Raw genomic sequence first — 13,193 nt, 5'->3', positions numbered from 1 at the left:
GAGTGTTCCCTTCTGCCTTTGCCCCAGTGCTTCAATGGTGACAACTCTCTCCAGAGCCCAGCTCAGCTGCAGGAAGGATTGTGCTTGCTGAAGGCAGCTTTCCTTGCTGTCCTTTATTACAAACAGTGTAAACAGAGAGGTGTGGGATCCTGAAATCCCTGCTGGAACATGCAGAGGGCAGGGAATGTTTCACAGCTGGGTCCTTAACACTGGGCAGACTCCCAGCCAGGAGCAGCAGAAGGATGGGAGCAGTGGAGCCCAGGGGTGCTGGTGGGACAGGGGGTACCTGGCTGCTCCTGTTCTGCTGGAATGTGCAGCTCTGCAGGTATTAGAGCAGTGCAGCTGTGCCCTTGGCCAGGCCAGGCTCAGGTGGGAATGGCCAGGGCTCAGTGGGAATGGCCAGGGCTCAGTGGGAATGGCCAGGGCTCAGTGGGAATGCCCAGGGCTCAGTGGGAATGCAGCTCCAAAGTTATTTCAGCACGGCAGCCGTGCCCTTGGCCAGGCCAGGCTCAGGAGGAATACCCAGGGCTCAGGAGCAGTGCCCTGGGCTCAGGGCAGTGCCCAGGGCTCAGGAGCAGTGCCCAGGGCTCAGGGCAGTGCCCAGGCTCAGCAGGGGATGCGGCTCCTCAAGTACTCCAGCCGTGCCCTTGGCCAAGGCAGGCTCGGGGCTGAGGTGGGAATGCCCAGGCTGAGGTGGCAGTGCCCAGGCAGGGCTCAGGGCAGTGCCCAGGGCTCAGGGCAGTGCCCAGGCTCAGCAGGGGATGCGGCTCCTCAGGTACTCCAGCACAGCAGCCGTGCCCTTGGCCAGCACGGCGGCGCGGGGCGTGCGGAACGGGTTCCCCTCCAGCAGCAGGCTCCTGCAAACAGGGGTGAGTTACTGGGATAAATCTCCCTGTACCCACACACTCAGCCACTGCAGGCACATGTCTGAGGCCTGTGAAATTCCTGGGGAGTCCCCCCTCTGTGCTGCTACAGGAGTTTGGGTTTCTGCTGAGCTTTGAGGCAGCTGAGTTTTAATTTATGCTGATAAATCAGTGGGGGTGTAGAACACACCCCACTCCTTCAGCCTCTGCCAGGAGGAGAGAGAAGAGAACTTCTGGAATATAGAAACAGAATTCCAGAGTGGCTCAGGCTGGAAGGGAGCAGTGGGGTCAGCTGGTCCAACCCCCCTGCTCAATGGGAGCTGCACCAGCAGTGTGACTGGGAGCACAGGAAATGTCACCCCCAAGGCTTCACCACGAGCTTCACACAACTCCCAGACCCTCAACATCAGTTCTAAATGATAAAACAACTCCCACAATTCTCTGCAATATTGAGAAATTAGGGAAGAGATTATTGAAGAAACTGCCCTGTTCTACAGATGGCCAGAGACCCTTTCTGGGCAATCCCAACACCCTTTCAATGGGTGCTTTTTCCTCTGGCAAACACTCCCTGAAGAACTGACAGCAAATGTGTTTATAAGCAGCCCCCTGGCCCCACACACCTGAGGCTCTCACAGTTGCCCAGCTCTGGGGGCACCTGGAGAAGGTCATTGTTCTGCAGGTCCAGCGTTCCCAGCTTGTCCAGCCCCTTCAGCTGCACAGGGTCGATGGATCCCACCTGGTTGTTGCTGAGCAGGATGTTCTCCAGGGCTGGCAGGTGATACAGGACACTGGGGAACACCTTAAATCTTCAGGAGGAGAAAGGAGGGATAGTCAGAAACAGGGCATTCGGAAGAGGAGCACTTCATGGGAGCTCCAGCTCATTGAAGTGGCTCCTTGTTCTCACACCACAGGAAAACTGTGTCAAACTCAGCCCAGATCTTTTCATTATTGTATTAAAAAAAGTCTGAAGAGTTTCTCACCTATTATAAGCAAGATTTATTGTGTGCAGTTTTTTCAGCGCCTCCATTTCCTCAGGCAAGGCTGTCAGAAGATTGTTTCTGTTATCAAAGAAAGACAAACAACACGCAGTAAACTTAGTCAGGGGTTTGCCTGAGAATTCCCAGATCAGCTACACAGTCTGGGGCAGGTCCACTGCCTCACAGCAGGGACCAGAGCATGCCAGGGATTCCCATTTCTGCCAGGAGGACACTCAAAGCCTGTCCTCTAAAGATTCCCAAGTATTCCCAAGTAGCCACTAACTGCACACTGCTGCCTGGAAATTCAGCTCCTTGTTTCCAGAGGAAAGCTTATCAAAGTGCCCAGACCCTGGAGCCAAAGTGAATCACTCCAAAGGTCACTCCAAAGCTCCCCAAAATCAATGGATTGAGCTAATCCTGAGCTAACGAAGCCAGGAGCATTTCTCAGGAATCAGAGGAGGCAAGGTGACAACGAGGAGCCATCTCCTGCCTCTCTTTCTGGCAGTGCAACAGAATCTGCACCTTCCCTGTCCTAACTCCCAGGAATTTTTGGTGTGGTTTTCTTCTGGGGGGTTGTGGGAGTGTTTTGAAATAGCAACATCTCAGAACCCTTCTCTGAGTGAGGCAGGATCTCTCCTCCAGCACATTTCAGAACTGGTCCATTTCTTTTTGTGTCTTCTTTAAGCAAGGCCCAAATTTAGGCCAACTCCTATTCTGGCTCTGACAGGGAGAGATTTTGGGAGTGAAGATGATTTCAGTGCTGCCATCCCACTGGAACAGATGGCTGCTCTAGGGAAAGAAGCTCCCAGGCAAGGAAGTGCAACAACACACATCACCAACCTGAGATCCAAATGTGTCAGCTTCTGGAGCAGGCACAGCCCCGAGGAAATGGAGGAGATTTTGTTGAAGCCCAGGCTGACATCACAAACTGAGTCCTTCAGCTCCACAAGCCTAAAGCACAAAAGGAGATGCTGTCACTATGGAAGCTCGTGGTTGCTTTGTAAGTTAGTAAAAAACCCTGTTTATTCTACAAATCAAGGACAAGTTGTGCTTTTTTCTGAAGGGATTTTGGGGAGATAATGCAATGTCACCTGTGGGAGCTCTGCTCCTACAGCCTTACATGTGGGGTAAGGCAAAGCCCAAATAATTTATCTACAATTATCAGATTGCATTTTCTCTCACAAACATTGCAACCAAAGCCTCCTCAATAAATGCAGTCAGGAGCTGTTTCAGAGACCATGGCCCAGGTGACATCACTGCCACCTCATGCCCTTGATATGTTTTAACACAGACTTTACCCACCTTCTTCTGCAGCCAAAAAACCTGACCAAAAATTCCTATTTTTTCCCCATCTTTTTTTTCTGCTCTCCTGTTGTGCTGTTACAAACTCTGGTAGCACCTGCTGCTGCTTGCAGAAGGTTATTTATTGTACTAACATGCTTTGGTGTAAAGGTTTTCACAGCTCAAAAAGTTCCCTGTTAAACCCCCCAAACAGAATCTCTGGCTTAGCCCTGAAACAAAAGGCAATTAAATGAGAAAACTCTCCTGTCTCCTGTCTGGATTTGCATGAAATGGAAATCTGTGGCAGCTGCACACTCCCCCACACCCATCCCAGGGAATTCAGCAGCCTCTCACACGGTGACACACAGCATGGGATGCACAAGCAGCAGCTCCCAAAACTGAGTCTCTAGAAGCCTTTTTGTCCCTCTGGGATTGCACCTGCCCAAGCTGTCTGTGCCAGAGGTTGTGTTCAGCACCCCTGGGAATAAACTGCCCTCAAAAACCAGTGTGGATGGTCTCTGGGGGCTCCCAGAGACACAGCAGCCGTCCTGCTGACACAGAGGGATCATTGGTTCCCAGCAGTGCCAGGGAAAGCCTTTCCTGGGCTGTGGCTGGCCCTGGTGACTGCACACACTGGGATCCGTGTGCACAAACAGCTCAGGGGAGAACAGCACGCTGGAAACCAAGGCAGGAGAGCAAAGCCCAGGTGGGAATGGGCTCCCAGCAGTACCTTGGGGGGATCTCCCTGAGCTGGTTCTTGCTGAAGTTGACGGTGGCCACGGGGTTGGCGCCCACGGCATCGAACACGGCCTCGGGGATCTCGGCAGCCTGCTTGTCACTGGGACAGGAGTGACACCAATTAACCACTGCCTGCTAATCAACACAGCACTTTCACCCCCTTCTAGAGAAGAGCAGAACACAGGGAGCAGCTGCAGGAAACCCCCAGCACTGCCCCATGCCCACAGTGTCACCAAACAGGACTTTTTTCCACTTCCTAACCCTTCCAGGTCCTTTAAAGGAATAACTGAGCAGCAACTCCCCTGCCATAAGATGTTCTGGGGCTTAGTGAAAATCATAAAGAGCTTCAAAGGTACTAAAAGCACCTGCTGGGATTCAGCACTTCAACGAATTCCTACAGAATATCTGATAATACAAAAAAAAAAATTCAACCCCCACCATCTAAATCTGCCCATTCCCAAGCACAGGAATTAAAGGGGGAAATGCCCACATGCAGCAGGGTTTGTGGACAGCTTGGTGTGCAACCAAGGTGGGGAAAAAAACCCACAAGTATAAAATAGGACAGTGTTCTCACAGCTTCAGGAATGAGCAATATTCCCAAATACCTGTAGTCCAATAATTTCAGTGTGGTTATGGCGTGGATGTTGACCTTGGACTGGCTGGGAAGAGTCATGGCTGTCACAGGAGGCTCTTCATTGGGGCCAGGTCCATCATCTGGGGACACCAGAGGGGGGCAGGCACACAGCTGAGCTGCTCTGAGTGCCCCAGGCAGCTGCCACCACCCCCCTCTAATCCTTCAATCATTGCCTAATAAAGGGTTTTTACCATCTTAGATTTGGGGGGTCTTTCAGGGTGAAGGAGGGCAGTGCTGACCTGGACTTTGCCAAGCAGGAGAGAGAGCACTGGAGATGAGATTCTGTGAGGCTCTGCTCCGTGGGGTAGGGGGCTGGAAACTACAAAAACCAGGGAATTCTGACAGGAAATGATGGCCTAGAGCAGCTTTAATAGGATAAGAAACTGAAATATCACACCAAAGTGTTGAGTAAAAGAAATTACTACTGCAAGATAACTGGGAAGAACCTAGATTTAAACAACCACCTTCCCTAAACTCTAATTTACTTTAATTTCTTAGAATATTCTCTTTAAAATGAAGTGGAAAAAAGCAACATACCTTGGATTTTGCTTCTCAGATATTTCAGCAGCTCCTGGGTGCCTTTCTTTAAAAAAGAAACAAACCCCAAGTCACCCAGCAGTACTTGTACATCTGGGGGGACAGTGCAGAGGGACAATGCCAGCACACAGGTGGAGCCCACAGCACTCCTGACTAAAAATCCCACTGAAAACCCCACAGCAGCTTGGGAGCTTGCTTAGTTGTCATTTTATTTATTCCAGCTGAAAATTTCTGATCCTGAATCACAGCCTCAGGCTGCACTTCTGTAGCTCCTTATGTGAAGATTTTTGCCACTTCCAAGAGCAAGTAACAAAGTTCCAAGGAGCTTCATTTTCCCTTTAAAAAGCTCCAGCACAATTTGCTGTGGAGAGCACACAGTGCCAGTGAAGCTGACTGCTCACTGTTCTGCTACCTTTTTATGGCCCAAATCATAAACTCCGGGAAAATCGTGGCAGTTTGCATCATTTGCTGTTAAAAATCAGCCCCAAAGATTTCCCTCAGTCCCCTCACAGCAACTCCCAGTGGTCAGACACAGCTGCCACCTGCACAAACATGAGGGTAGTGAAGTCCAATCTCCTCTGCACTGTTTGTTTTAGGGGAAAGGCAGGTTTGGGGTGTGATTTTAGAGGGTTTTTCAGAACCAGGGACTGACCTAAAGCGCTGGATGTGAATGAACATTTCTCATTCCAGCTGACACAGCCCAAGGGACTGGGTGGACACAGAAGGATAAAGGGAATGTGGATGTTGGAAAGGAGGGAATTGCCACAAGGAGACAGGCAGGGAGAGGGGACTGTGCTGAGCATGGCAAGGGAAGCCAACACAGAACAAGCTGGGAAGTTGTGAGGGAAAGGTGAAGGTCAAACTGAAATCTCAGTAACAGATGTGTGGGAAGGAAAGCAGAGAGCAGGGTAAAGCTCCAGAGCCAAGTAATGGCAGGAGAGTTAACAAAAACAGAACAGAAATGAACTGGAAATTCATCAAGAACCAGGAATGGGGCTGGAACTGGAATAAGAGGCCTGAGGAAGAGAAGGTGAGCTGGGCAGGGCTGCAGAAGGGAAGAGAAGGATCTGCTGCTCCTCTACACTCACCCCAGTCCTTCATCTCAGTATCCACCTGCTCCAAGCTGTGCCTGGGGAGCCCTAGAGCTCCTCCACCAATTGCTCCTTTAAACCAAGTGGAAAAAATCCAACCAGGCAGAGAAAATTGAGCCAAATGAATTTACAGTGTTGGTGATGGATCCAGGCAGCACAAACAGAGCGTGGCCCGAGGGGCTCCTCGTGCCTGGCCTTTGCCCCAGGTGGGAAACACAGCCCAGCTGAAGCAGCAAACCCTCAGTAATCCAGGAACAGCACAACTCCAGCACTCCTGACTCAGACTCCTTTCCAGGAGCACTTTGGACAAGTGCTCATTAACTCAGGGCACACTGCTCCCTCAGCCAGGCACACCAGGGCTTCCCTCTCCTGACAGATGTTACAGATTTCATTGCCACACAGACTTGTCAGCTCTGCTTATTTTGGGAGCATCCCAGTGCTTTGGGAACACTGATTTTACAACCCTGGCAAAGGCACAGAAGTAGGAATGTGCAGCACCACTGAGGAGAGGGGCCTGCCAGGGCAAACACCACAGGGAATTGTGCAGCAGGAGTGGTGCCCAGGCTCCTGCTGCCCTAAGGACTCCTTACCCTGGGATCAACCCACACCCTCCCCTTGCTGCCTCCCTACAAGAGAACAGAGAACTGAATCCTAGAACCTTCATTAAGACAAGACTCAAAGCCCATCCCACTCCACCCTTGCCATGGCAGGGACCCCTCCCACTGTCCCAGCCCCAATGTCCAGCCTGGCCTTGGGCACTGCCAGGGATCCAGGGGCAGCCACAGCAAAGCTGGGAATTCTATTCCAGGGCCTGCCCACCTTCCCAAGGAACAACTCCTAATTCCCATTATCCAATCCATCCCTGCCCTCTGGCAGTGGGAGCCATTCCCTGTGTCCTGTCCTTCCATCCCTGTCCAAAGTCTCTCTCCAGCTCTCCTGCAGCTCCTCCAGGCCACACTGAGCTCACCCCAAAGCCTCTCCTCTCCAAGTGAACAATCCCAGCTGTGCCAGCCTTTCCTCCCAGCAGAGCTGCTCCATCCCTGGCACCATCCTGGTGCCTCCTCTGGACCTCCTCCAGCAGCTCCAGGTCCCTCCTGTGCAGATGCCCACACACACAGCCAAACCCCAGTGCTCACTTGCAGCAGGTCTCTCCGAATGGTTCTCAAAGGATTTCCCTCCAGGGCCAGGAATTTCAGCTGAGGGAGGTTCCCCAGGGTGTAAGGCAACCTGCAGAGGGAAACAACTGATTGATTCCAAAGCAGCCCCCCAGGGATGGGCACTCCAACCCTCCCAGGGCAGTTCCAGTGTCTGACACCCCTTTCCATTGGGAAATTCCTGCTGTGCCCATCCTGAGCTGCCCTGGCCCAGCCTGAGGCCGTTCCCTCTGCTCCTGTCCCTGTTCCCTGGAGCAGATCCCAAACCCCTCCTGTCAGGAGCTGTGCAGAGCCACAAGGTCCCCTGAGCCTCCTTTGCTCCGGGCTCAGCCCCTGCCCAGCTCCCTCAGCCTCTCCCCAGCTCCCTCAGCTGCTCCTCCAAGTCACAGCTAAGTCACAGGCAGAACATTCCACAAGTCCCAGTTTGATCTCAGCAATCCCACAACACACAGAGGGCTCCTTCACTTCCTGACTGAGTCATTCCCTTCCCGTGGAAGGAAGGAAGGAGCTGCCAGCACCCAGCCCCAGCCCAGGTGCCACTATTACCTACTGATGTCATTGTTGGCCAGGTCGAGCCTCTCCAGCTTCTGCAGCACTGTGATCTCCTCGGGCACTGCCTTGATCTTGTTGTCCCTGAGCTCCAGCACACACAGGGAGCTCAGCTGCTTCAGATTCTCTGCATTCAGGATTTCTATCTGATTCTCCCCAGCATGTAACTCCTACAGGAACAAAGGGCACCACAACTGTTTCAAATTACTTTATAACTTATCTCCTAAGTTGTGACATCAGCAGTATGCTGATGTGGAGAATATGGACATTTTAATTCCCTTTCATCTGCCTACAAAATACCTGGATATAACCTGATTGTGTTAAAAGGAAAAACAGTGTATATGATCCATAGTTATAAAGAAAAAATGACAATGAACAAAGTGAATTTATCCAGAAAAAGTTCCCAGAGATAAAAAAAAACTGTTGCAGGCAATATTAGATCCAGCTTTCAGTCATTCCTCTCCTGAAGACTTTTTATTTTCCAAATCTGGAAAGTCCTGCAAACTCAAAAGGCTGAACAATGAGGGCAGGAAGAGAAGTTGCACGTTAAACAGAGTTCTAAACACAGAGCTGTCATCCGGTTTTGATCACAGCACCTCACAAAAGCTGGTGTTTAAAGCAACTGTCATTATTTCAAAGTTTACAGCACAGGCATTTCCAGCAGAGCAGCCATTCCAAGCTCACCTTCAGTAGCTTGCAGGAGGGAAGCTCTGGCAAGGAGCGCAGTTTGTTTTTCCTCAGGTAAAGCTGCTCCAGGGATGCCATGCTTGCTAATTTAGGAGGGACCGTTTCCAGGTAATTTTTGGTACAATCCAGTTGCCTCAAGCCTGTGGAAGTCAATGTCCAGTGAGAAACAGAGGAGAAGATAAAAATACCTTTCTACAGCAGCATAAATGTCCTGGGGTTTAGTTTAAAATAAACACAACATTTTGCCAAACAGATTCTAGAAGTAATAACTCAGATTTAAAGATCCATTTTAAAACCCTGCACGGTATTGCTGAACATAAGCACAGCACTGGCTGTTTGGCATTTAATAACCCAAAGAAAGTGATTTACTTTTCATGGCACTGAGATCTGCAGGCAGCTCCTTGAGCTGGTTGCAGGCCAGGTTGAGCCTCACCAAGTTCACCAGCAGAGCAAAACTGGTGGGGATGGCTGTGAGCTGGTTGTTGGACACGTCCTGCACATGGAAACAGAGATGAGAGAGATGAGAGGTGTCTGAAACATCCCAGGAGTGCTGCTACTGCAAAGTTAATTAGTGGCAGAACAGTAAAATTAGATTGCTGACAACTGGCACAAGTGTGAGAGAAGGAACAACTCCCCCAGGACTGACAGATCACCGGGGATTTCAGCTTTCCCAAAATATGTCAAACCAAGAACACACTAAAAACAAACCCCACCATGCAGTCACTGACACTACAACAACCACTGGAATATTTGCCAAGTGCTGCTGCAGAATGCAGGGACTTTTAACTAGCAGAGAAAGCCTTCCCAAACACAGGACCAGGTCTGAAGCCGTGCTTTACCAGCTCCTCCAGGCTGAGGAGCTGCCCCAGCCCCTCGGGCAGCTGGCTCAGCTCGTTGTGCTGCACCAGGAGGCTCCTCAGGCGCGGCAGCTGCAGCAGCTCCTCGGGAAGGCTCCTCAGTTTGTTGTGGCTGGGGTGGAAACGTGGAACACAAAGGGAAAGGAAAAACACTCAGGAGATTTTAGGAATGTAACTGCACACAGAACATTTGTGTGCCACAGCCTGCTGGTCAGGACACTGCCACCTCTAAAGAACAACTGACTGTCTTTATTTGTTCAAGAAGACTTCTAATCCTACTCTGAATTTACAACATTCCAGGTTTTTTGTTTATGTACTTAACACACACAGTGATAGCATAACCTCTCCTTGTGCACAAATTTACAAAATTACCCCAGTAAACAGAAGATTCTGAACCTTCCAGCACAAACAAGATCTACACTGTTATTTACAATGTGCATTATTCATGACTGGAAATGTTTTATCCTCAGAACTGCCAGACTGAAGCAAATAAATGCAAATAAATATTTTGTGTATCATTATTCAGAATATCACTGTTTGCACCTTCCAAGCAATTGTGACTTTGAATATCAGTGAAAACAATTTATAGAAACCCAAGGCCACCACCAGTATAGATCCAAAATGGATAATGCAACAAACATATAATTACACTCTACAGTGAGTAATCTGGAATTAAATTTTTGAAAGAAAGGTTGCTATCCTGCAATCTCACTCACACCCGAAAGTCATCACAGCATTTCTCATGTTTGATCTGTAACATGGCCTCACCTGACATCAAGTTTCTGGAGATTTTCAAGTTGCCCTAAAGCAGAAGGAAGTGATGTCAGTTGATTGTCATGCACCTGGAAAAGAGAGGTTTTAGGACACAGTTACTAATTTGTACCTCAGAGGGGTTTTTTTGGGGAAGAATTTCTCCTCAATATCCCATCTGTCCCAGCCCTCTGGTAGTGGGAAGCCACTCTCCCTTGTTGTGGCACTCCAGGGCCCTGTGAAATGGATACACCAGGGAAATGGAAAACAAATATCCAGGATAACATTTCCCCATGTCCTACAGGGAAGCACCATCAGAGCACCAAGGGATCCCTGTACTCACGTCCAGCGTGGTGAGGGCAGGCAGCAGCTGCACATCCTCCGAGAGGCTCTGCAGCTTGTTGGAGGCCAGGATCAGCTTGGTCAGGTCCGTCTGCTCCCACCAGCGATCGGCAGCTCCAAAGGACAGGTTCTGCTGGGCTTCCTCCGGCGTGTCCAGGTTGATCCTCCACACGTGCTCAGGCACTGCAGCACAAACACAGCCGTCAGCTGAACCCCGCAGGTGTCCGTTCCAAGATTTCACAGTCAGAGTGCTTTTTGGGTGTAAAATTATTGAGTGGGTTGGCATGGAAGGGACCTTGATGCTCATTAGTTCCAACCCTTCTGCCTTGGGGGGTGACATATACAGAGACAGATAAATATATATGGACACATATGGCCATATACATATGTAAGTACATATGTAAAAACATACATCTATACAGCTACATATATATATACATGCACACATAATACACACATCCCAATAGCCACTCTCCAGTCCATTGTGTTCCAGAGACATTTTTGCAGAGATATCAACAGAAACCGATGGAAACATGCCAGGAACGGACACCAGCGAGCAGATGGCGCTCCCCGGGAGCCGCTCCCGCCCCGCCCGCAGCCCGGCGGCCCCCGGGGCTCCCCGGCCGCAGCCCCGGCCCCAGCCCCGACTGGGCTCACGCACCGTGGGTGAGGCCGCGTCCCGCCAGGTTGAGCTGGCCGCTGCGCCGCGCCAGCCGCAGCAGCCCCTGCGGCACCGGCGGCGGCTCGGCCACCCGCCCGAACCCCGGCCCCGCACCGCCGCCGCCCGCCCGCGCCCGCCGAGCCGCCGCCATCGCCGCCACAGCCCGAGCGGGGCCGGGGCTGGAGCCGGGGCTGGAGCCGGGGCCGCGCTGCTGCCGCTCGCTCGCTGCCGGGGCCCGCGCTGGAGCCGCCCTCAGCCGGAGCCGCCCGCCCGCCGCGCAGGCGGGGCCCCGCGGGCGGACCCGGCCCAGCCCCGGCGCCGCCATTTCCCGCCCCGCGGTGCCGAAATGGAGCCCCGGAACGCGGCTGCTCGCGGTGCTGTACGCGGACACACGAGGAGCAGCACACGGAACGGCGCTTTCGCATCAGTTTATTGTGTTTGTTTTCCCCCTTAGCCCTGTGCGCAGCTACACTGCAGCATTCTGGGGGGCTGTGCGGGGCTGGGCTCCATGATCTCCAGGGTCTGTTCCATGCTCAGCAGATTTTCAGGATGGTTTGGGTTGGGAGGGATCCAACGGCTGAGGTGGAACGAAATTATATTCAAAGTCACAACAGCTTGGAAGGTGCAGTGATGTTCTCATTAATCATACAAAATATTCCATGCCTTCACTGCCCCAGGCTGCTCCCAGCCCCAGTGTCCGGCCTGGTGTTGGACACTTCCAGGGATCCAGGAGCAGTCTCTGTGCCAGAACTTCCCCACCCTCCCAGGGAAGGATTTCTCCCCAATATCCCATCCAAACCAGCCCATGGAACCAGCCCCGTGCCTGCAGATCCCACCAGCAGTTCCCAGTGAGAGAAAAATGCTGATAAAGGAATGTGGCCCCATGTTGGACTGTAGTTCTCTTCGCTCTGTAACAGCACATCTTGTGCTTCAAACACTCCCCTCTTTGAAAAATGCTTCTACAAGTAGTTCCATTGGAATGAAAAGTAATTAGTGAAGGTTTAAGTACATTAGTCAAGTTTGTAATTCAGGAAACTCACTTCAGGCACTTGCTCTTGATTAAGGATATTGGCCTCATTATTTTTTTTACCAGTGTTCTTTAATCTCCCCACTTCTTTTTTTCCTCTCTCAGTGGAGTCAGAAACACACAGAAAATACTGGGTATTTCAACTGATTATTTAAAAAAACAGTGGTGGTTAAAAATGGGTTTTAAGGACTTCAGAGGGTGAGTGCTCTGTGCCTCAGGGCCCCTGGTATAAACACTGTGTCACTTTCATCTCATTCAGTTTCAGTGCTGTTGGATAGCTAAGGTCCACGTGGAACATTGCTGACAAATTCAAATCTGGAATTTAAATAAGCTTTTGGCAATTCAGTACAAGATACGGCATCAGTAATATTTCAGAAGTGGAAATGTGATATCTGCTAAGGGAGGACAGTAAGCATCTCCTACTTTATGAATCAGATGAGGTAGAATTTCAGAAGGATTAATAAATAAAGCTGGTTTTATTTACATTCAGGAACATTATGGGAAACACATTAACATAAAACAACAAAGTCATCTGGAAATAGCATGTACTATGTAAACTGCAAATACATTTTTTTCCCCTCTCTAATGAGAAATTCCCACCCCAACATTTTACTGCTCATGATGCCTTTTCTGGGGATACCTGAAAACAGAGATAGAAGTAAGGGAGTAAAAAGCAGGTATATTTATTGAAAGGCCTGCAGGTACATTAAGGGCAGACAAGGCCCACCAGGTACTACACCCAAAAATAGATGATGGGTCACGAATTTTTACACTTTTATAAGTTTGGTCCATTTGCATATTGGGGATTAATCCTGCAATTACATCTTCAGGTGATGAAGTCATTTACCCCAAGTTTGCTCCCCTCAACTCACTTTTGTTTACATGTCTGGGCCTGAGACAGTGAGGAGTCCTTGATTCCCAGGCCTGGAGAGAAACTGTCTTGTCTGACCAAACTGTGAACTAGGATTGTATATGGAGTTTAGAGCTCTACACTAAAGAACTGCAGGATCACAAACATAGAAAAACGGAAAATCCAGAATCCTAA

The 13,193-nt window shown here is 50.5% G+C and overlaps 1 protein-coding gene across 1 annotated transcript; it reads right to left on the bottom strand.

The window, feature by feature from the left end:
- Positions 1 to 403: 403 nt before the first annotated feature.
- On the bottom strand, positions 404 to 11,272 carry LRRC40 (leucine rich repeat containing 40). Its single transcript, XM_058029842.1, has 15 exons — positions 11,122 to 11,272; positions 10,462 to 10,643; positions 10,137 to 10,210; positions 9,351 to 9,480; positions 8,881 to 9,004; positions 8,509 to 8,651; positions 7,822 to 7,994; positions 7,258 to 7,348; positions 5,031 to 5,076; positions 4,465 to 4,573; positions 3,852 to 3,959; positions 2,681 to 2,791; positions 1,844 to 1,921; positions 1,484 to 1,669; positions 404 to 857 (listed from the first exon to the last, which is right to left on the bottom strand). Exons 1-15 carry the CDS (start codon positions 11,270 to 11,272, stop codon positions 752 to 754), a joined length of 1,812 nt encoding a protein of 603 aa, XP_057885825.1. The 3' UTR covers positions 404 to 751.
- Between the last annotated feature and the right edge of the window lie 1,921 nt (positions 11,273 to 13,193).

This window comes from Melospiza georgiana, chromosome 9 (assembly GCF_028018845.1).
Source record: "Melospiza georgiana isolate bMelGeo1 chromosome 9, bMelGeo1.pri, whole genome shotgun sequence".
NCBI classification, from domain to species: domain Eukaryota; kingdom Metazoa; phylum Chordata; class Aves; order Passeriformes; family Passerellidae; genus Melospiza; species Melospiza georgiana.
Note: the sequence above shows the minus strand (reverse complement) of the source record. Positions and strands in the feature narration are given on the sequence as shown.